Source organism: Macrotis lagotis, chromosome 5, assembly GCF_037893015.1.
Source record: "Macrotis lagotis isolate mMagLag1 chromosome 5, bilby.v1.9.chrom.fasta, whole genome shotgun sequence".
Taxonomy (NCBI): Eukaryota; Metazoa; Chordata; class Mammalia; order Peramelemorphia; family Peramelidae; genus Macrotis; species Macrotis lagotis.
Window position 1 is genome coordinate 228,603,581 of NC_133662.1, and position 23,978 is coordinate 228,627,558.

Consider the following 23,978-nt stretch of genomic DNA (forward strand, 5'->3'; position numbering starts at 1 on the left):
CACTTGGTACTTACTTGCTGTGTGACTTTGGACAAATCACTTAACCCCATTGCCCGACAAATATCAAAAAGACCAAAAAAAAAATTTAAGATCCTAGAGTGGTTTACCATTGCCTTCTCCAGCTCCACAGATGAGGAAACAGCAAACAGTTTTTAGTGATTTGTCTGGGGTCCCACAGCCAGTAAGTATCTGAGTTTGGATTTGAACTCATTTTTCTGACTCCTGGCCCAACACTACACTGCACAACTTTTCAATTAGAGCTACCCAAACCTTTCCAGTTCTTGAGATTTTTCTATGTTCCCTTCATTCCTGAAATTTTGTTAACCTTAAGCTTTTAGAGCTTAGGGGAAAATAATGAACTTGTAAAACTATGTTGCATAATCCTAAAACCCCTCTACTTCCACCATGTTGTCTTTTTTTTTGTAAGTTAAACAATCAACTATTATTTATTAAGTGCCTACTAAGTTCTAGGCATTGCGAAGCACTAGAGAAACAAAGAATGGCAAACCTCATCCCCTACTCTCCAGAAGCTCACAGTCCAAAAAGAGGGACAGCATGGAAACAACTGTGTTCTAGACAAGATGAATGGAAGGAGTTTCAGAGAGAAGGCACTAAGCTTCAGGAGTGGAAGAGGTAGGCAACCTTCATATAGAAGGTGGATCTGGATCTGCTACTCAAAGGAAACCAGGGAAGCCAGGAGCTAGAGATAATGATGGGGGAAAAGATTACAGGAATAGGGGATAGTCAGGAAATATGTTCAGAATTAGGATATGAAGAGATGAATGACAAGGAGAGAGACTAGTATTACTGTACTTTAGAGTACATGTGAAAAGTAAGATATAAGACATCTGAAAAGATTGGAGTGGGTGAGGTGATGAAGGATCCTGAAAGCTGTGAACAGGATTTTATATTTAATCATTTCCTACTTGACTGATCTAGATTTCATTATCATCAGAAACTCCTAATTTGAAAAGAAAAATTAAATTTTTTTTTTAAGGTTTTTTTGCAAGGCAAACTGGGTTAAGTGGCTTGCCCAAGGCCACACAGCTAGGTAATTATTAAGTGTCTGAGACCAGATTTGAACCCAGGTACTCCTGATTCCAGGGTCAGTGCTCTATCCATTGCGCCACCTAGCCGCCCCTGAAAAATTAAATTCTAACTTAATTCTAAGATCGTCTCCCATCCAGATTCCAGTCATACCTTCCCTTGTACTACCACCACCCACCGGCCTCCAATTGCCCAGATTTTCAGTTTCTTATGTGGTGTCTTTCTTCATTAGATGGTCCTGAGGGAGTGAGGGTCTGCTTTCTACCTTTCTTTGTGTCTCCAGTGCTTAGCACAGTATCTGGTGTCCAGGAGGTACTTAATAAACATTTGTTGACTTTTTGAGGATGGATGAGAGATTGGGAAGGAGGTGATCTGATTATTTTGGTGAGGGGATCCTCCTATTCCAGGCAACAATTCAACTTCCAGGCTTTTGTTGAGCATTTGCTATAAGGCAGAAGTGACACATTGTCCATTGAAACTCTTCTTTTCAAAGTGAGTAATGATTTCTTGGTGACTAAATCTAACAGTTCTTAGTTCTCTTAGTGGTTTTCTGATGACCCTCGCCTCCCACACACACTCCTAGATTTTCAGGACATTGGCTCTGTCAGGTCTCTTTCTACCTTTTTTTTTTTAATTTTTAGTTTTTTAGGTTTTTGCAAGGCAAATGGGGTTAAGTGGCTTGCCCAAGGACACACAGCTAGGTAATTATTAAGTGTCTGAGGTCAAATTTGAACTCAGGTCCTCCTGACTCCAGGGCTGGTGCTCTATCCACTGTGCCACCTAGCTGCCCTCTCTCTCTACCTTTCTAATCATTCCATTTCATTTTCCTTTTTTGGATCTTCTTGCTTGTCACACCATTAGTATGATTCCATAAGTTAGTGATTGTTAGCAATTGTTAGTATTACACTTACCTCCTAATATATATTTAGTCAATCTAGTTCACAAATAAGTAGATATGGTTAGATAGATTCTTTCTTATATTAGGTCCCAAACTTTGAATTACAAACTATAAGTTTACTCTTCACTAACCTTTTATAGAACCCACTAATTGTTATAAAAATTCACTAACTCCAAGAGTGCTGACTAAAGGACCCACCCTTCTGGATGATGAGTGCTTGGCTGTGCCCAATATGGAAGGAATGTCTTGACATGATAGGCAAGGTATCTCAATTTATTTTTGTTTCTCCAGAACACCCTCTCTTGCCCAATATGGGGAGGGGGTCCCGTTTTATGACCATTTAATCAGTGGAGATGACCCTTGCCTTGCCCAGCTTTTGACGAAGTCAATACTCCCAGAGAGATAAAATCAAAGATCTCTCAACCAGTATTTTACTTTTCCTCTTTTGTGTTTCTAAGTATCAAGTACTATTAAAGTAAGACCCTTGGGAAAGGGGACATCTCAAATCATGAGGAAGATCTGAGGTCTCATTCATTGAAGGGGTCCAATCTCTTTAATAAATGACAAAATAAATTATAATTATTTGTAAATACTCAAGCAGGAGCTTTTGGATTAGAGGTAAACTCCTATGTAAGTAGATGAATTGGAAACTTACTGCCCATTGATCAGTCAGAATACAGACACTATATGGGAACAACTTGATTACTTTCTCATGGAAAGAAAACTCCACCTCTAATCATCACTAAGAGCAAGAAAGATAAGATTTAAGGTGTTTTTCAGGCATTTATGTTCTTAAAACCTGGTCCACTCGAGCAGTTGTAAGGAAGTGGGTCGATTGAATGCTGCCACTAGTTTTTTGAGGCGGCCCAAGAGTTCTGCTAGTCTGGGATTCAGCTGACACTCACCTCACTAAACACATGAACTTCCTTGCAGAGAGAAGAACAGATCTAATGATTCCTGCAGGAATGACTGTCTATTTCTAGACATCCCCTGAAAATAAACATTAATGTGTCTTTTGGAGCAAAAATTAATATAAGACTCGGTCTTATTTATACAACTACTCTCCATACAGTAACTATCCTCACTTTTTTCCTGAATTGAGGCAGAAATGGCCCTCAGATTTCTCCATCCTCCACACCAAGAGTCAGATTTGTGGTTCTCCAAAAATGTAATGGTAAAGTGTTTAACAAACAAAAATACAACATAGATAATGCTAATGTATGGTTATCTTGAGTCATACATTTCTTTTTTTTTTAGATTTTTTTTTCAAGGCAATAGAGTTAAGTGGCTTGCTATGTCATCTCCCTACCTCATTAAACTCCCTCCTATCACCTCCAGAATTAAATCTAAAAATCCTCAAATTTAAAGCACTTCTTGATCTGACCCCTTACCTATCTTTCCAGTATTTTTCTACTTTACTACCTTTTCTTTCCTCATCAGAGCTTTACATTGACTATTCCCATATCTGAGTTACTCTCCCTTTTCTCTTCCATTCTTAGAATTCCAGGGTTCCTTCAAAAGCCGATTCAAATTCTCCCTTTTTTTTTGCAGAAGGCCTTTCCAGGTCTTCGTCTTCTTCTTCTCCACCCCACCCCCTCCACCCCCCACTGCTAGTACCTTCCCTATTAGTATGTAATCACTTTGAAAGACAGGAACTGTCTTCAGTGGTGGGGCAGATTTTTTTAGTTGGCCAATTCCTGGATTCACTACTGCTGTGTGGTATAAATACAAAATTTTTGGTGGTGTAAATACAAAAAAATGTAAACCTTCTCCGACCTCATAGAACTTGTAATTTATAAAGAAAACAATATATACACTTGGACATAAGGATCCATGATTTAATTTTTTAAAAATTTTAAAGCAGTGGGGTTAAGTGTCTTGCCCAAGATCACACAGCTAGGTAATTAAGTGTCTCAGGCCAGGTTTGAGCTCAGGTTCTCCTGACTCCAAGACTGGTGCTCTATCCACTACAACACCTAGTTGCCCCTTCTCTCCCCCCCCCCCCCAATTTAATTTTAAGGAAAATCCATGTACCTAAGTAAGTCCCTGCTTTCTCCGAGGAGTTTCCTGGAGCCCTGAAGGTTAAGTGACTTTCTAAGGGTCACATAGCCAGTATGTGTATCAAAGGTAGGGCTAGGACTCGTGTCACCTTTTCCTGGCTTGGAGGCCAGTTTCCTCTTCACTTCAACATGCTGCTCCTTACACAATATGAATATACAAGGGAAATGCAAAGAAATTGGGAAGAGGAATAGTAGGGGAGGATCAGGAAGGACTTTATGTTCAAAGTGGTACTTTAGACTAACTTTGAAGAAAACTGATGAAGGTGAAAAGAGAGGCATAGAGCAGTGGGCACCCATGGGGCATGGAGTCATGTCTCGGAGGATCATTCTGCCTCTTCTTGATTGGATTATACAGGTCTCTGGCTAATCTTACTAGGTCATTGTTTGGACCCTGATTAGCTCAGAATAAATATAAATGTATTTGTTTGGGTTTTGACCAGAAACTCAAAGAGACCGTCTTACCCTCCCTGATTTTTTTTTGACTGTACAAAAGAGGCTATTCTTTGCTTGATTTCTTTCTTACTATTTTAATCACCGAGAAAACCCAGTTTAATTTTTTTTTGACTAAATAAGGTCTCAGTTTTCTCCTTTCTCTTATCTAACCTTATGGGTCTTGCCTCAAAGTGTGACCTGGGAAATAACTTAGATTTAAAGGTCATGATCTCCCACTGCATTTAGACCATCTTCAGTACTTCTGATTCATATTTGGCTACTGTACCCAGATGGCTCCTTGAGAGAAAGTGAGGCTGGTGACTTAGTACCCCCCCACACTTAAATCAAGTTCGCTTGCATGTCATAGCCTCACCTCTCTGATGTCAAACAAGAGAAAGAATAGCCAGGAGGAGGCTTTGACCAGAAAGTACAGTTATTCTTTTTTTTTTTTTTTTTGCAAGGCAAATGGGGTTAGGTGGCTTGCCCAAGGCCACACAGCTAAGTAATTATTAAGTGTCTGAGACCGGATTTGAACCCAGGTACTCCTGACTCCAGGGCCAGTGCTTTATCCACTGCACCACCAAGCTGCCCTGAAAGTACAGTTATTCTGAAGGAAGCCCAGAGAAAGGTAGGGTGAAACGAGATTGTTAAGAACTTCAAGTATTATAAAGTAGAGTACAGATCAGAAAAATGATATGATCAGACATGGCAGCCATGAGGAAAATGAATTAGAAGGTACAAGTGAGAGATGAGGAGGGCTTGAGAAGTGTGGTGGCAGCTATGTGCATGAAGAGGAAGGGATACATGCCAGATGTATTGGGCAGCCAGAATTGACACAATTCAGCAGTGGATTGGATGTAGGGGAAGAGAGAAATGGGAGGATGATTCTCAGGTTACCAGCCTGGGTGACTGGAAGAATATTGATGTCCTTGACTTGAGTTGTTGGATCTGTGATCTCTGCCTTTCACTGATAGAGATCTGGTATCAACCTGTTTAAGGGATGAGGAGGGGGAGGAATGTTTTACCTTCCCTTGATGTTTCTAAGTGAAACAGTGCTTCTAGTGAAGTAGGAAGGGTTGTTCATTCTTTTTTTCATACTAACTATCTGAGAAGCCTGTCTTTCCCTCATAATTTTTTGATGACATACTTTAATTCTACTTCTTCATAATTCATATTTGTGATGTGTTGCGACCTACTTTCACAAATCAGTAAACATTTATTAGGCACATTGCCAGAGCCAGGAACTCTGCTGAACACTGAGGATACAAAGGAAGAAAAAAGATAGTTCCTTCTGACAAGTTAACAGTCTAATTGAAGAAACGATATGCAAACAGCTCTATGTAGATTGTAATGGAAATAATCCACAGAGAGAAGGCACAAGTTTGGGATTTAGTGAAAGTTCAAGGAATTGGGAGGAAGCACAGGAGACAGTCTTTGTGGAGAACAAGGAGGCTGGTGTCACTAGATGATAGGGTATATGGAAGTGAGTAAGTTGTAAAAGGACTGAAAAGGTAGGATTGGGATGGTAGTAGTTGAGCTTGGGAAGTGGTTGGAACTGAAGAGTATTGCACCTCCCCCACCTTGACTTATGTAGAATGAGTGAAAGTTCAAGTAATGCTGGAAAAGGTAGCCAAGGAAGCCTGGACTCAGAGAGAACCACAGGATGAAATGAGTGAAAGAGAAAAGATTTAAGTTGAGAACAATTTGTTGCCTATAGAAAGATAGTTCCTAGTTCTGTAGTTTGTCTATTCATTTGAACAATTAGGGCACTCCAGGACTTGATGCAAAAAAAAGCAGATAAGAGCATTAGAAAGAACTTATAGAGAACGCTTTTCAACCCCTTACTTTGGCAGATATTAATGTTGAATATCTTTGAACATAATATCTCCCTGTTCTATGCTTCATTTGATATTAATGATCATAGAGCTTTGATTAAGCACTCTGAACAAGGTTATTTCTAGTATTATCTTTCAACATATCCTAAGTAATTTCTGTGTGTATATACAGAAGACACCGTATTGGAAGAGCGTCCTCAATGAGTTATTTTGCTCATTGAGCAAATCATTTTTGTTGTCAGTGATCACAAGGATCTAGCATCCTTTGTAACTTTGGTTTAGTTGTGCCATGGCAAAGATATGGGCTCCTTAAAGTCTTAGTAAGGAAAATCCTGTTCCCTCCTAATAACTTCATCCTAGATACACTCAATGTATATATTGTTTTTATTAAAGATTTTATATGCCTGGAAAAGTAGACATGGGTATATAGTTAATGATGATAGGGTAAATGATCTCAGGTACCTTTATTTTATTTTTTTAACTTTTGTTTATTTTTAATTATAACAAAGTCCAAGTTATTTTTCTGTTGTTGTTATCTTCTCCTTCCTCAGATGACTTGAGATTCAATCCATATGAAAATTATTACATCTTAGCCATTTTCCTAACTTTGTTTCCTTTGGTACCATTTCCACTTCTATTGTAAGCACTTCCAGGGTTACATTGATAGAATCCAAATATGGTAACTCTGATGGTCTTTTTTTCTTTTTTTTTTAATTAACTTATTTGTTATTAAAGATTTTATTTGAGTTTTACAATCCCCTCCATCTTCCCCCCCCCCCCCCCCCCCCCCCACGGAAAGCAATTTGTCAGTCTTTGTTTCCATGTTGTACATTGATCCAAATTGAGTGTGATGAGAGAGGAATCATATCCTTAAGGAAGAGACAAGAAGTCTTAAGAGGTAACAAGATCAGACAATAAGATATCTGTTTTTTTCTAAATTAAAGGGAATAGCCCTTGAACTTTGTTCAAACTCTACAGCTCTTTATCTAGATACAGCTGGCACTCTCATTTTGCAGACAGCCCAAAATTGTTCCTGATTGTTGCACTGATGGAATGAGCAAGTCCATCAAGGTTGATCATCACCCCCATGTTGCTGTTAAGGGTGTACAGTGTTTTTTTGGTTCTGCTCATCTTGCTCAGCATCAGTTAATGCAAATCCCTCCAGGCTTCCTTGAAATCCCATCCCTCTTGGTTTCTAATAGAACAATGGTGTTCCATGACATACATATACCACAGTCTTTTTTTTTTTTAGTTTTTCTTTTTCTTTTTTTTGCAAGGCAATGGGGTTAGGTGACTTGCCCAAGGTCACACAGCTAATTAATTATTAAGTGTTTGAGGTCGGATTTGAACTCAGGTCCTCCTGACTCCAGGGCCTGTGCTCTATCCACTTTGCCACCTAGCCGCCCCAATTATTCTTATTTTTAGAAGGGAAGGCATTTAGTTTTGTGGGTGGTAAAATGAAATACGTGTGTGTGTATGTATGTATGTGTGTGTGTGTGTGTGTGTGTGTGTGTGTGTGTGTGTGTGTATTATATACAAAAGCCCTTGGAGAATACCAGTTAGAAAACATTTATAGAGTACTTTGATAGAGTTTCTTTATCAGGAGTTTCCTATACAATTGGAATCACAAGTCCTATCCTACATTTATTAGGGAAAAAACCCAGATAAGGTAAGAGGGAATTATTATATTGGTGGGGACCAAATAAAGTGTTTGTATGCCAAATTAAGAAGTTTAGATTTTACCTTATTTGCTGTATACAATTCTACAAATGGTTTTTAGTAGGGGAATTAATTAATCAAAATAATTTATAAAAGTTTAGTCTAGCAACACTGTTGAATGAAGTTGGAAGGAGCAGGAAGAAGAGGTAGTAGGATAGACATTGATCATAAAATCAGAGAGGGATGTAAAGAAAAAATAAATATGTTAGATATTTGATTCAAAGAGCTGAGAACAAGTACTCAGAAGATAACTACTTTTGAAGTAAGATGACTGGGAAGATTGTGTTATGCCTTAGCCATGGAATGGAGAGACTTTTAGGGAATGAGAGCACCCAAGCACTTTAACATTTTTCTTTTTTGTTGTTGTTGATTGTTTTATTTTTATTTTTTATTTTATTTTATTGGATTTTTTAAAAAAAATTTAAAAATTTATTTATTTTGAGTTTTACAGTTTTCCCCTAATCTTACTTACCTCCTCCCACCCCCCACAGAAGGCAATTTGCCAGTCTTTACATTGTTTCCATGGTATACATTGATCCAAATTGAATGTGATGAGAGAGAAATCATATCCTTAAGGAAGGAACATAAAGTATGAGAGATAGCAAGAAAAGACAGTAAGATATCAGGTTTTTTTCCCCAAAAATTAAAGGTAATAGTCCTTGGTCTTTCTTCAAACTCCACAGTTCTTTCTCTGGATATAGATGATATGCTCCATTGCAAACAGCTCCAAATTGTCCCTTATTGTTGCATTGATAGAATGAGTGAGTCCATTAAGGTTGATCATCACCCCCATGTTGCTGTTAGGGTGTACAGTGTTTTTCTGGTTCTGCTCATCTCACTCCACATCAGTTCATGCAGATCTCTCCAGGCTTCCCTGAATTCCCATCCCTCCTGATTTCTAATAGAACAATTTATTTTTTAGTTTTTAGGTTTTAGGTTTTGCAAGGCAATGGGGTTAAGTGGCTTGCCCAAGAGCACACAGCTAGGTAATTATTAAGTGTCTGAGGCCAGATTTGAACTCAGGTACTCCTGACTCCAGGCCCGGTGCTCTATCCACTGCCCCACCTAGACGCCCCCCCCCCCCCCCCAGACCAATAGTTTCTAATAGAACAATATATGACATACATATACCACACTTTGCTAAGCCATTCCCCAATTGAAGGACATTTACTTGATTTCCAATTCTTTGCCTCCTCAAACAGGGCTACTATGATATTTTTGTACAAGTGATGTTTTTACCCTTTTTCAGGATCTCTTCAGGGTATAGACCCAGTAGTGGTATTGCTGTATCAAAGGGTATGCACATTTTTGTTGCCCTTTGGGCATAGTTCCAAATTTCTCTCCAGAAAAGTTGGATGAGTTCACAGCTCCACCAACAATGTAATAGTGTCCCAGATTTCCCACAGCCCTTCCAACAATGATCATTATCCTTTCTGGTCATATTGGCCAGTCTGAGAGGTGTGAGGTGGTACCTCAGAGATGCTTTAATTTGCATTTCTCTAATAAGTAATGATTTAGAGCAGTTTTTCATATGACTATGGATTGCTTTGATCTCATTTGTAAATTGCCTTTGTATATTCTTTGACCATTTGTCAATTGGGGAATGCCTTTTTATTTTTTAAATTTGACTTGGGGGGTGGCTAGGTGGTGCAGTGAATAGAGCACTGGCCCTGGAGTCAGGAGTACCTGGGTTCAAATGCAGCCTCAGACACTTAATAATTACCAAGCTCTGTGACCTTGGACAAGCCACTAAACCCCATTTGCCTGCAAGGCAAAAAAAAAATATGACTCAGTTCTCTGTATATTTTAGAAATGAGTCCTCTGAAATTTTAACATTTTTCAAGGGATGATCTTACCCTTAAGAACACTGCTTAGTCAAGTCTTTGCTTGAGATCACAGAGTTAAATCCAGATAAACAGCAAAGACAAACGAAAACCTTGACAGACAGATAGAAAGAAAAGACTATGCTAAACATTGAGACTATAAGAACCAGCCAACAAGATAGTTCCTGCCCTCAAAGTGCTCACATTCAAGAGGAGCAGCTACAACACCCCAAGCTGAACTTGAGAAGAGTATGATAGGAGACAAATTGGAAGCCTGGTGACCTTCTAGGTAAAGCAGTCTCTCACAGTCAAATTAGGCCTGGTTTCCAAAGATTGGATGGAGTAAAGTAGAAATGACATCTGGAATTCAGGAGGGATTGTGCAGAAATGACCAGGAATGCACAACATATATTTACTTGGAGTTTGTGAACTAATAATTCATTTAAAAAGGCTTTTATTTTTGCCTTCATCCCAAGAATCTAGTACATTATTTTGCACAGGACTTCACGTTTACTGAATTGAATCACACACACACACACACACACACACACACACACACACACACAAATATAAATTATCAGCTTTGGGTCATCAAAATTCAACAAAATGTGATCAAGTCTTAATACAGTTTCTAAATATAACAATTGAAAACATAATCCAATAAATTGAACTGAAGAGCAAAGGTAATAATTTAGAAACATGCACCTAAAATGGAGAGGTTCTTTTCCAAAGAAAAACAAGAAAGGGGGGAATGGGGATTGAAAATTAATTTGCTCTGTTCTATCAGGGCAAAAATTTTGCATAGGGGACGGAAGGAACTAAAGCTTAGAAAATTCACATGTACTAACATGGAAATATTATCAATATGGACTGCTTTTTAAGAGAAATGCCACAGAATTGTATTTTTAATTCTTTGGAATAGTCAGGGGCCAGATCTAAACTAAAAGTTGTATTCCCTTAGTCGTGTTTTTTTTTCCCATTCACATATGTATCCCCATTCTACCATTCCTTTTCTAATAACCTGCCTTGTATTTTTCATTGATCTTTTTATGTATACATCTCATGTTCCCCACTGGATTTTAAGTTTTCTTTGGACATCAACAGGGACTGTTGTTCTTGTTGTCATTGTTGTCAGTGTTATCATCTTGGGGAGGGTATTGGAAGAGTGGGTTTTTATCTGTAATTTCATCAGTGAAGGAAACTCCAATGTAAATTATTCCTGAGGTTAAATGACTTGCCAGAATCCCATAGTTAGCATCTAATTTTTATACTTTTTTGGATCCTCTTTCTCCCCCATCATATCAGGAGGTAGGTTCAGATTGCTAGGTCCATGGCAACTGACAAGATGAACTAGTGACTAAAGTATTCTTATAAGCTATATGTGTTTTATTTTGCTATTTATGGTTTAATATTGGTTAGCACACTATGATTATTTCTTTCAGAAAGATCTCAGATTTTCATGGTGAATATCACTGGCAGAAATGTCACTGGGGAGAAGGAACTTATTGTCCTTTAGATGTTCTCATTTATTTTATTTCAGCCATAGAATATTTCAGTTGTTGTATTCACCAGTCACAGCTTAAAGTTGGCCTTAAATGTTCAGATATTAATTGTTGACTTTTCAGATAATGGATTAAATTTCTTTAGGAAATTATAGTTTTAATTTAGTTGGGAAGTTTTAATGCTCAAATAACCATAATAGAATTTCATCTATTTCTCCAGAAAACAACTCATTCAAATGTTAGGGTCTCAAATTTTATCTTTCCTTTTGGACTTCGCTGCCATCAGATCAACCTGATGAAATGGAAGATAGACTTGCCTAGAATGCAGTTGAGAACACTGTACATGCAATAATATCATATACAAATACTAATTTTTAAAAAATCTTTATTCATCCCTAGCTGCTTTTCCACACCGACTGAATCTCTTTTACCTGGCCAATGATGTTATACAGAACTGTAAACGGAAAAATGCAATCATATTTCGAGAATCATTTGCTGAAGTGCTTCCTGAAGCTGCCTCTCTTGTGAAGTAAGTATTCTTTTAAATTTTTAAATTGTATTTTAATTTTCTTTTGCATCTGACCAGAAAATAGAAGAATCTTCTTGAATAATAGTTTTCCTTTATATTTTATTATTTGCTTTTAGAATTTATTTAAGTTGTACCATTTATTTGTTGTTTGCCTGCTTGTATATAATTTTCTTCATGAATTTTATGTACTTAAAATAATACTTTTCTTTAATGGATCCTTTTTTGATAGTATTACCTATTAAAAGATGAAGAAAATTCAAGGGGTATAATACCTAGATTTTAGCAAATCTTTTGATAGAGTATTTCTTATCCTTTGGAAAGATTGAGACAAAAAATAAAACAACTACTAGATAGAAGCAGGACTTGTCAACGGATTCTGAGGACGTCTCATCCTTCAAAAAAGATTCAATTCAAGGATGACTAAGAGGTTGCAAATCTGTAAGAATAGACAGTGATACCCTTAATGAAATAGAGAACTTTTTAAAGAGTTCTGTTTAGGGAAGAATTTATTGGATTTTGTTTTATATATTTTAATTTTGCAACTCAGTAGGAAATCCATGTGAAAATGTCTAACATGGGGCTGGAGTTTAGGAGAGATTAGAACTAGTTATTGTGTAGATTTAGTAAGATCTTCATAAGGTGATAATTGAAATATGGGTGCATGATGTAAAAAGAGAGACAAGGATAAAACCAATATAGAAGCAACTCATGATTAGGGAACAAAATGGTATGGTTCTACACAAAGCCAGAGAATCAGGAGAAAATAGTGTTGCAGAAGCATAGGGGGAAGAAAATATTGAAGAATACAGAGAATGGGTATCGATGTCAAAAGCTGTGGTGTTGCTTCCTTTGAATTATGAGGAAGGACACAAGTGTACAGCTCACAAATGTGTTCAATGTGACACCTTAGTCAAAGTTGTATGAAGAGCTTTTTCTAGTCTTTTGACTGAAAGGAAAGACAGAAGGTAGCTTTAAGAACTAAATGAAATTTCTCATTTTTTTTTCAAGCATGGGTCAGCCTGGGCATTTTATGGGAATGGAAGAAGCAGTCTGTGATTAAGGAAAGATGAAAGGTGTTTCACTTAGAGAAGAGATGATTTGGAGTGGGGAGGAAGAACCAGTGACTGTCTTTAGGTATTTAAGGGTTGTCATCTCAAATGACTTCTTCTGCCTCATCTCAAAAAACAGTTTGGTTGGTAAAAATTGCAAAAGGGCAAACATAGGCTTAATATAAGAAAAATCTTTCTCATATTAGAACATACAACTGTAAAAAAGAAGTCTTGCTCCCTCAGGGTTATTAATGATTTTCTTCCTATTCATTTAAGGACTTCTGTCAGAGAAGTTCTGAAGGAAATTCTCTTTAATGTCTGAGTAAGACCAGATTGCCATAGATGTAGTTTCCTTTCTCCTGAAAATTGTTTGCAGTGAAGATGAGGGGACATGATCACGCTTAACAAAAATAGCTAGCATTTACACAGCAGCTACTGCATGCAAACATCATACCAAGCACTTTATTATTGTTATTTCACTTGATCCTCACAACATCCCCCCCTCCCAGAAGTAAGTGCTACAATTGGGGAAACTGAGGCAATCACAAGTTAAAGCTAGTAAGTCTGAATATTGATTTGAACACAGAAAGAATCCTCAAAACCAGACAGATAGTCAAGTGGCAATCATTAAGTGTGTGTTATGACTCGGATACTGAGGGGATACAAAAAAAATGGCAAAAAAGAATATCTTATGGGGAAACAACATGCAAAGTATGTGTACAAACAAAATAAGGAAGGCAATGAAGAGAACTGGAAAAGGCTTCTTGCAGAATGTCAGACTTTATCTGAGACCTGAAGAAAAACAGGAAAGCCAGGAGGTAGAGCTGAGGACAGAGAATACCAGGGTTCAGGAACACACATGGAGATAAGGAGAAGGAAGCCACTTCTTCCTCCTCCACTGTAGTGAAAGAATGGGAGGTAATATAGAGGCATTTAAAGTAAGGAATGGAGTAGAGAAAGGAATTGGTGCCGATTGATGTTCATTAATCAGTGAACTAGAAAATCAGGTTGGGGAAGGAAAGGAAGAGAGAGTAGTAGTTGAAAAATTCGGAAAAGAAAAAGGTTGGGGGCCATTTGAAAGAGGAGATATGAAAGGAATGGTAAAAATATGGTTACTTCTGTGATGCACTGTTTTAGATTAAATAATAAATATTGGTAGTGAATTTAGTTTATCACAGCTCTGTAGTTTCTTCTTTACAGTGTTCTGCCCAGGAGCAGAAGCCATTTCACAAGGATGTCACAGACACTTTACAAACCCTAAGATTCTTTCTAGCTCGAAAGTTGGAGTTTCAAGGTGAGAAACCTTGAGAGAGGCTTGAATTAATGCCAAGGCAAAGGAGAAGGTAACAAGAATAATGGCTTTCATTCTTGTTGGCATTTTGCAGTTTACAGAAAGCCTTTTCTTCATAGCAGCTTGGTGAGATTGATACTACAGGTATTATCATCCCTGTTTTATCATTAAGAAAACTGAACTGGAGAGACATTAAGTGCCTTGTCTACCTCTTATGATCCATAGATTGGATGATCCATAGATTGGATTTGACCCACAGCTAATAGTCCTTAAGCCCAGGATTTTTTTTTGCATTGAAATCCTACAAGCCTTTCAAGAATTGAAGTGAGCAGAGACCACTGCACTTTGGAAAAGAGAGAGAGATAATTAATTGGGAAGAGCAGATTAGCCATGCTTTGGGATGGTTTTGAGGATAATCTAAGTTTTACAATATACAAACCAGACCATTGAAATAAACATCTCCATTATTGTAAAGGTAAAGCCCTTGTTTCTCATTCTTCTCATAATGATCTTTCCTCTCATTGCTTTTGATGTTTATTTTCTCTCATTTTACTATTAACCGGTGGAAAGAATACTAAGGAGTCAGGGCAGGCCCACTTGCCCAAGTTACCCTAAGTGAGGAGTATGGTTGAATCAATAAGTGAAGTTAGAAAAGTTACTCAGAAACAGAAGTTTTATCTGTAAATGCTCATTATCTCAACTAAGATAATATATTTATATATGTTACACATATAACATATAGAACATGTTGGCAGTGAATGTTTGAAGGTAAATAGACATTCCAACAGTTGAATAGACATAGATAATTTCAAAAATATATAAATGAAGATATTTAAAGAGCAGCAAAATTCAGATAGATTTTGGACAGTGCTTGTACCCATCTGTTAGATTTACATTGACCATTTCTCTTAAGCTAAACACTTAAGAAGGCATTAACACTTAAAAAAAACTTTATTTTTTCATCTTTATCTTGACTATAGAAGTGATTCTGTACTAATGTATTTTTGCATCAAGATGCTAAAAGTATCATATCCTTGTTTACAGACTACTCATTCTCATGACTCTAATCATTACCTTGGTGCAACTGACATCTATATCTTTATAAGCACATGCTACCTCCACCCCTGCTTTCCTCAGGTAACATTAAGTCAGTTCCCTAAGATGGCCCAATCTTGACTTTAGAGGACCAGTAATCAACTAACCGCGGATGCCATTTGATAGATACATTATCAAATATAAGTTTGTTGGTTTGTTTTGCTTAACTTCTCTTTTTATTTTGTTTAAACAAGGTTTGGAAAAGGGAGGTTTTCAGGAGATGACAGTAATGTTATTTTGTTTGTTATTTTTTAATCAATTTTTTTTTAATTTAAAAACTATGCAGTGCACAGTTAATTCTAGGAACTAAATTATGAAAGTGAAAGATACTTCAGGTTGTAACCAGTGCCCCACTTAACTATTTATTCCTTATGTCCAATACTTTATTTTTCAACATGCCTTTAAACTGGCCTGTCCTAATTTTTTTAATCAGCCTAAAATTTATTTTGTTATATTTTGTTTCAGTACTAAATTAGTACTAAATTCAATACTAATTTTTAAAAAAATATTTTGTTTTAATCATCCAAGTCACCCCATCTTTCCCTGCCATTTGAGAACACAAGAAAAACAAAACCTATTACAAAAACATACAGGCAAGCAAAACTAATTTCCACATTGACCATGACCAGAAAAATTTGTCTCATTCTGTGTTCTGAATCCTTCACTGCTCCATGAGAAGGTGTGGGTAACATGTTTCATCATTAGTGTTCTGGAATCATGGTTGGTTATTATGCTTTTACATCAGCACTTTAATATTCTATCACATTTATGTACTAGTTCATCCTTTGCATAGTTTATGGACACCCCCTTCAGATTACCATTCTTTCAAAGAATGGTAAAGTACACTCAAAGAGTGTAAGGGCTTTTTGTTTTTCTCTTAAGAGTTTGTTTTAATCCCTTCCTTAAAAACTACCATAATTTTCCCTTCTTTTTCTCTGTTGTCTCCTGCCCCTAACCCTGCCTTTCCCTCTAGTATGGTTCTCTTTCTCTCTCATTCTTGTCTTCAGTCCATGAAAACATAATAGAACTACTCCTAGGTTTTATCTGATTGACCCTGATGAGAATGAGGTTCAGAGGGGACATATATATCATCTCCCTATATGTGAAAGTGAGCAGTTTGCATTTGTTTAATCTTTTATCATTGCTCATTCATAATCAGAAATGCTTGGAAGTCCTGTATTTAATTTTTTACCCTGGAGCATTATACTTAAGTTTTTGACTATTATAAACCCATATATATATATATTCCCTGCCTTCTGGATTATTATATTCCAAGTTCTAAGCTCCTTTATAGTGCTGGCTTATTATGTTACAGTTTTATGCTTATTGTGTACACTGTTATATTGGTTCTGTTCATTTCACTCTTCAGTATTTCATATAAGTTTTTCTAAAATCTATCTTCTGAAATTTCTTATAGTACAAAATTTTTCGTGATAATTTAATACCAGCACTATTTCCAATTCTTTATTACCACAAAGAGAGTTGCTATAAATAATTTAGAATTATAGATTCTTTTCCTTTTTTCTACAGTGTGGGAAACAGACTTTATAGCTAAGTTTTAAAGGAAGTCAGGAAAACTAAGGCAGGTGAAAAGGCAGAGTATTTCTAGGTGAGGGACATGCAAAGACATGGAGATCAGAAGTAGAATATTTTTTTTTTTTTGCAAGGCAATGGGGTTACGTGGCTTGCCCAAGGCCACACAGCTAGGTAATCATTAATTGTCTGAGGCTGGATTTGAACTGAGGTCCTCCTGACTCCAGGGTCAGCACTCTATCCACTGTGCCACCTAGCCGCCCCTGGTAGAATATTATTTCAAGATACAAGATACAAGTAGACTAGTGTTACTAAACAAGGAGCACGTGAATGGAAGGGGAAAAAAGTATAATTAGACTTGAAAGGTTTTGAAAAGCTTTCAGTGCCACAAAGGAATAGTTATTTGATGCTGGAGGTGATAGAGAGCCTCTGAAGGTCTTTGAGTAGGAAAGTGACTGATTAAACATATATACTTTATTATTTTTTTACTTTTCATTTTGTTATTTTTATTGAATTTTACAAATTTTCCCCCTAATCTCACTTTCCTTCCCCCAACCTCCCACAGAAGGCAGTCCGATAGTCTTGACATTGTTTCCCTGAGGGTGTGTGTGTGTGTGTGTGTGTGTGTGTGTGTGTTGATCAAAATTGAATGTGTTTAGAGACAGTTCATATCCTAAAGGGAAAAATAAAATAAGAGATAGCAAAATTAGATAAGACAACTTCTTAAAAAAATTTAGGTCATAGTGTTTGGTCTTTGTGTTTAAACTCTATAATTCTTTCTTTGGATAAAGATGGTATTCTCCATCACAGAAACCCTAAAATTTGTCCCTGATTGTTGCACTGATGAAATGAGCAAGTAAATTAAGATTGATCATCACCCCCATGTTGCTGTTTATGCTCTACAAATCTTCTGGTTCTGCTCATTTTGCTCAGCATCAGTTCATGAAAATCCTTCCCTACTTTCCTGAATTCCCATCCCTCCTGGTTTCTAATAGAACAGTTTTGTTCCATAATGCACATATACCACAATTTGTTCAGCCATTTCCCAATTGATGGGCATTCACTCAATTTCTAATTCTTTGCCATTTCAAACAGAGCTGGTATGAATATTTTTGTACAAATTATATTTTTGCCCTTTTTCATGATCTCTTCAGGGTATAGACCCAGTAATGGTATTGCTGAATCAAAGGGTATGCGCATTTTTGTTGCCCTTTAGACATAGTTCCAAAATTCTTTCCAGAAAGGTTGGATGAGTTCACAGCTCCACCAACAAAATATTAGTGTCCCACATTTCCCACATCCCTTCCAGTATTGATCATTGTCCTTTCTGGTCATATTGGCCAGTCTGAGAAGTCTGAAGTGATACAGTACCTCAAAGATGCTTTAATTTGCATTTTTCTAATAAGTAGTTAAATCGATTTAGAGCAATTTTTCATATGATTTATAGATCGCTTTGATTTTTCTGATCTGTAAATTGCTTCTGCATATCCCTTGACCATTTGTCAATTGAGAAATGGCTTTAAACATATACACCTTAGAAAAACCACGTTGACAGGTGAGGAGAGTCTATGTTGAAGTAGGGAGAGATTTGAGGTAAGGAAACCAGTAGGCTATATTGCATTAGTTCAGGTGAGAGATGATGAAATAGAGTAATGAGAGGAGAAAAGGAAAACGTTGTTATAAATGTAGAAACCATAAGATTTTTCAATAGATTGGAATATATGAGGTGAGTGAGAGAGAAGAGTTTAGGATAATACCAATGTTATGACCCTGGGTAACTAGGAAATTGAAGATCCTATAGTTCTTCAGCGTTTCCATTTTCAGACTCTAAAATCTTTTCAGTCATATTTATTTATATAATCAGAGACATTCTGTAGATAGAGAAGTGACCTTGGAGCCATGAAGATCTTGTTTCAATTTTTACTTCTAATACATAGTGGTTCTATTTTTCTGGGCAACAAATCTTAGTGCTCACAGCTATGATAACAATGTCAGGGCATGTGAAGTACCTGCTCTACTCCCTACCTGCCCAACAAGAAAGATGAGTTAAAATTTGGGGGGATTATTATTGTCATCTCATTCTTCTTTGATCATATTCATGATCCCAGGACAAGTCTCTTTCCTCCTAGTATTGCTTTTTTGTTCAGTGTCCAACAGACTATTGCATTGATGGATGAAAAGACTCTCATTTGTGGTTGTAAAGAAGACTCAGTAGGCTTCCTAAAGGCATTCTTGGTTGAACTCTAGAAGCATAGAAGAAAACAATCAAATTTCATTAGGGCAAAAAGTCTGTTGAATCTCCTTAATCTGGGTATCAGTATTATATTTGGGTGATAGAAGAAATTTTGTATTTTTCCAAGCAATTTATTGTAGTGCTAGAACTAATAGTTCTTTAAATTTTTGGTGAAATTCACTTGTAAATCCATCTGGTCCTAGGTGTTTTCTTTTGGGAGTTCATTTATGATTTTTTTTTTTTCTGAAACAGAAATTTATTCAATTTCCTCTTTTGGGGGTGGCTAGGTCACGCAGTGGATAGAGCATCAGCCCTGGACTCCGGAGTAGTACCTGAGTTCAAATCCAGCCTCAGACATTTAATAATGACCTAGCTGTGTGGCCTTGGGCAAGCCACATAACCCCATTGCCTTGCAGAAACTAAAAATAAAAAGCAATTTCCTCTTTTAACAATCTGGACAAATTATATTTTTTAAAATATTCATCGGTTTCACTTCGATTGACAGTTTTATTGGTGTTTAATTGGGCAAAGTAGGAAGGAAATTATTAACAGAAGAGGTTAACAAATATATACTTGAATATATAAAAAATGAACACCCTACATAAAGAGAACAAATACAGTGCAGTTAGGAACCAAAGGTCCCTGGAGTTTGGGGGGGGGGGCAGGAAAAGCTTCGTGTAGAAGGTGGTGCTGGAGCTGCAATCTCAAGGAAGAGTGAGATTCCATGAGGCAGATGTGAGGAAGGAGTTCATTCTAGGCATAGAGAATGACCAGGGTAAAGACCCAGACACAGACAGGAACAGAGAAAGTCACCTGTACTCTAAATGTTAAGAGAATAGGTTTCACAAAGTTTAGGCAGGAACTTGTAGATTAAAATTCTGTAGAAATCATCCCCAAAAGCATATGAACTTTCAAGAAGACATAAAGAAAAGGAATTTTGAAGACAAAAGGGAGCAGTAGGCTACAGATAGCAAATTTAAATGCACAGAAAACCGACGAACGGATTTTTTTTTAAAAGACATAGAAGATGGAAACGAGTAAATAATCAAGGATGAATATTAAGGTACAGCTTAAAGCTCTAAACTCAGAATGAGCCAAGAATGGGGGATAAAAAACAAAGAACAAAAAGTGTTCTTTAGTTAATTTGTAGGAACATAAGTCAAAGAACCAAGAATATTCTTTTTAGATAGGTGGGATAACTGACAACAAAGTATTTTAAATAAAATACTAATGGGAAAATTACATATCAAAAAAACTATGCATTATGACCAGGTTGGATTTATAACTGGACAGCAGAATTGATACATAATTAGGAAACTAGAAGAATTAGGTAACTATATTAATTACTTAAAGAATACAATTCATATTTATTTAAGTAGATAAAAAACTTTTGACATATTTTACCCATTCCTGTTTGGGGGGGACTAGAAAGCATAAGAATAAATGGAACTTTCCTTAAAAATAAGTATTTGTTTAATACCAAGAACATACATTATCTGCAATGGGGATAAGCTAAAAGCCTTTCCAGAAATATCAGGACTGAAGCAAAGATATCTGCTTATCACCATTAGTGTTGAATATTGTATTAGAATTGTTGGTGATAGAAATAAGGCAAATGTAGTATAGGGAAATTAAAGGAATAATCATAGACAATGAGGCAACAAAACTCACTTTTTCCTGATACGATGGTTTAGATAAATCTAGCTAGTCAACTGAAAATTTAATTGAAACAATTCAATATTTCAACATAACTAGTTTTTTGGTTTTGGGGGGTTTTTTGTTGTTGTTTTTTTTTGCAAGGCAATGGGGTTAAGTGGCTTGCCCAAAGCCACAGCTAGGTAATTATTAAGTGTTTGAGGCCTGATTTGAACTCAAGTACTCCTGACTACAGGGCCCGTGCTCTATCCACTGCACCACATAGCTGCCCCTATTTCAACATAACTGGAGGCTATAAAATAAACCCACACACATCATCAGCAAGAAGAGATAGAGAAGGGCAGTACCACCTAAATTAATTTACTTATTCAGTGCTGTACCAATCAAGCTAACAAAGCTAACATTACAGAATTAGAAAAAAATAACAAAATTCATCTAATGGAATAAATATCAAGAATATCAAAATGGTCAATTTTTAAAAATGAGAAGGCAAGGGGACCAGTGCCAGATTTCATACTGTACTGCAAATGCTACAAAGAAATGTGATACTTAGAACAAAATAGAAAGGTTGATCAGTGAAATAGATTAGTTATTCAATAAAAATGAGTATAGTAATCCTAGTGTATGATAGACCTAGAGATCCCAACTATTTGGCCAAGAACTTAATGTGACAAAAATCGTTGGGAAAATTGAAAAGTGGTCTGTTAGAAATTAGACATAGATCAACATCTCACACATAACCTCCCAGCGAGTACATGATTTAAACAGTGATATTATAAGCAGATTAGTAGAGCATTAATGAAGTTGTGTAGATCTACAAATAGGGGAAGAATTAATGGCCACACGAGATGAGAGGTTCACAGGAGATAAAATGGATAATTTTGATTACACAAAATTTAAAAGTTTTTGCAGAAGTAAAACCAAGATACCTAAAATTAGAAGAAAAGCCCTAAACTAGGGGGAAATCATTGTAACAAGTTTATCTGATAAAGATCTCTTTTCAAATTTACAAGAATAAGAGCCACTTGCCAATATATGGTCAAAGGATATGGATAGGCTATTTTCAAAGGAAGAAATCCTTAGAAAGGAAAAAATCTAACTCATCAGTAACCATATCAAAATAATATAAATCATTAATTTTTTTTTTATGTTTTTGCAAGGCAAATGGAGTTAAGTGGCTTACCCAAGGCCACACAGCTAGGTAATTATTTAGTGTCTGAGACTGGATTTGAACCCAGGTACTCCTGACTCCAGAGCTGGTGTTTTATCCACTACGCCACTAGCCGCCCCAATCATTAATTTTTGATTAGTTATTTTGTTAGTCATGTCTGACTCTTCCTGACCCCATTTGGGGTTTTCATGCAATAATTTGCCATTTCCTTCCCCTATTCTTTTACTTATAAGAAAACTAAGGCAAAGGGGTGGCTAGGTGGTGCAGTGGATAGAGCACCAGCCCTGGAGTCATGAGGACCTGGCCTTAGACACTTAATAATTACCTAACTGTATGACCTTGGGCAAGTCACTTAACCCCCTTGCCTTGCCAAAAAAAACCCTAATGCAGATAGGGCTAAGTGACTTACCTGTCATCACACCTGTCATTGTCTGGGGTCAGATTGGAACTCAGTGTATTGGGGATGACTGAGCATCTAATGAAACTAGGAAGACCCTTCTTTGTATTGCTGATAATTTTTAGCATAGTTCATGTGGGTTTCATAATAAAGGACTTTGATTCTACTCTTGGATCTTAATTTCATAAACTTTATTCTGACATAATCCTCTTTTGGTTTCCTTCAATAAAATGTCTCTCTCCTTAACCTTTTTTTTGAGCTCCATCATTTCTTAGCTGTGTGTTCTTCAGCAAGTCACTCTGAATGTTGTGAATACTTTGCTTTCAAGGCAACCTAAGATTGCATTAGTTTTCTCAGCTGTCATATCACATTGTTAATTCATATTGAGTCTATAATCCACTAAAATGCTTAGGTTGGTTTGGTTTTTTTAACCAGTGTCGTAAGAATACCTTCCATAGCTTAAACTTAGGAACTTAATTTTTTTCTCAACTTTTGTTCTTAATTTGGAAATTTCATTTTATTATATTTGGCACAGTGTTCTATTCTCTCAAGATCTTTTAAAATTCTTAATTTTATCTGCTGTGTATGTACAAAGTTGATCAGCATGACATCCATCTCTTTATTTAATTCTTTGCCAAAAAGATTAAACAGTGCAGGGTCAATCATTGTATCTATCACATTCTCCTGATTTACCAGTCTGCCAACCTTGATGGAACAGTATTGTTTCTTTGTGATGACTTTCTTTTCTAGATGTTCAGTAATTCTCTCTCTCTCTCTCTCTCTCTCTCTCTCTCTCTCTCTCTCTTTTTGGGGCAAGGCAATGGGTTTAAGTGATATTTCCAAGGTCACACAGTCTTAAGTGTCTGAGGGCGGATTTCAATTCAGGTCCTCCTTTCTCCAGGGCTGGTACTCTTACCTACTGTGCCACGTAGTTGCCCCGTGATCTTTTTTTAATTATCAAATATACATTCAAGATTTTCCCCTGGAATTTAAGACATATTCATTGACCTGTAGTTTTCAGACATCATTCTTTTTTTTTTTTTTTAATTAAAACCAGAACGTTTCCCCTTCTTCCACTTCCCCAGTTGCTCAGAGATGACAATCTGTGGCTCAATAGTTCTATCTGCCAATTCTCGAGTCAGAAATGTGGTTTGTCTAGCCTGGTCTCACATTCACAAAGGCAGCTATGTTCTTTATTACTAGCTTCTTATTTTGGTTATAAACTACCTATTAGCCATTTTCATTCCACTCCAGAGTTTTCTTATCAGAGAAAACAAAAGTGGATAATAATTTTTTTGGTTTGTGGTGTTGTGATCCAGTTAAACCATTTTGGAAAATAATTTGGAATTGTGTCCCATAAGCTGTTGCCTCAAAGAGATCAAAGAAAAGGAAAAAAACTCATGCACAAAAATATGTCTTTTTTGGTGGCAAAAAAATTGGAAATTTTTGGGGCAGAGTGCGGAGGCTGTCAGTTAGGGAGTGGTTGAACAAATTATGGTTTATGAATGTAATGAAATACTCTTGTAAAAAATGATGATGGGGATGGTTTTAGAAAAATTTGGAAAGACTTACATGAACTGGTGCAAAGTAAAATGATCAGTACCAGGATACAATTTGTACAATAACAATCCTGATCAACATAATGACCAGTGACAATTCAGAGGACTCATGATATGAAACATGCTGTCTGCCTCCAGATAAGAACTGA

The 23,978-nt window shown here is 36.6% G+C and overlaps 1 protein-coding gene across 7 annotated transcripts in view; it reads left to right on the plus strand.

Moving 5' to 3' along the window:
- Positions 1 to 23,978, plus strand: part of RPRD2 (regulation of nuclear pre-mRNA domain containing 2) — a 93,173-nt gene that overhangs the window by 25,972 nt on the left and 43,223 nt on the right. For all 7 annotated transcript variants that reach the window (XM_074188715.1, XM_074188716.1, XM_074188711.1 and 4 more), the window contains exon 2: positions 11,716 to 11,845. In XM_074188715.1, coding sequence (XP_074044816.1) covers positions 11,716 to 11,845 — 130 coding nt within the window. The remainder of the gene's footprint in view (positions 1 to 11,715; positions 11,846 to 23,978) is intronic.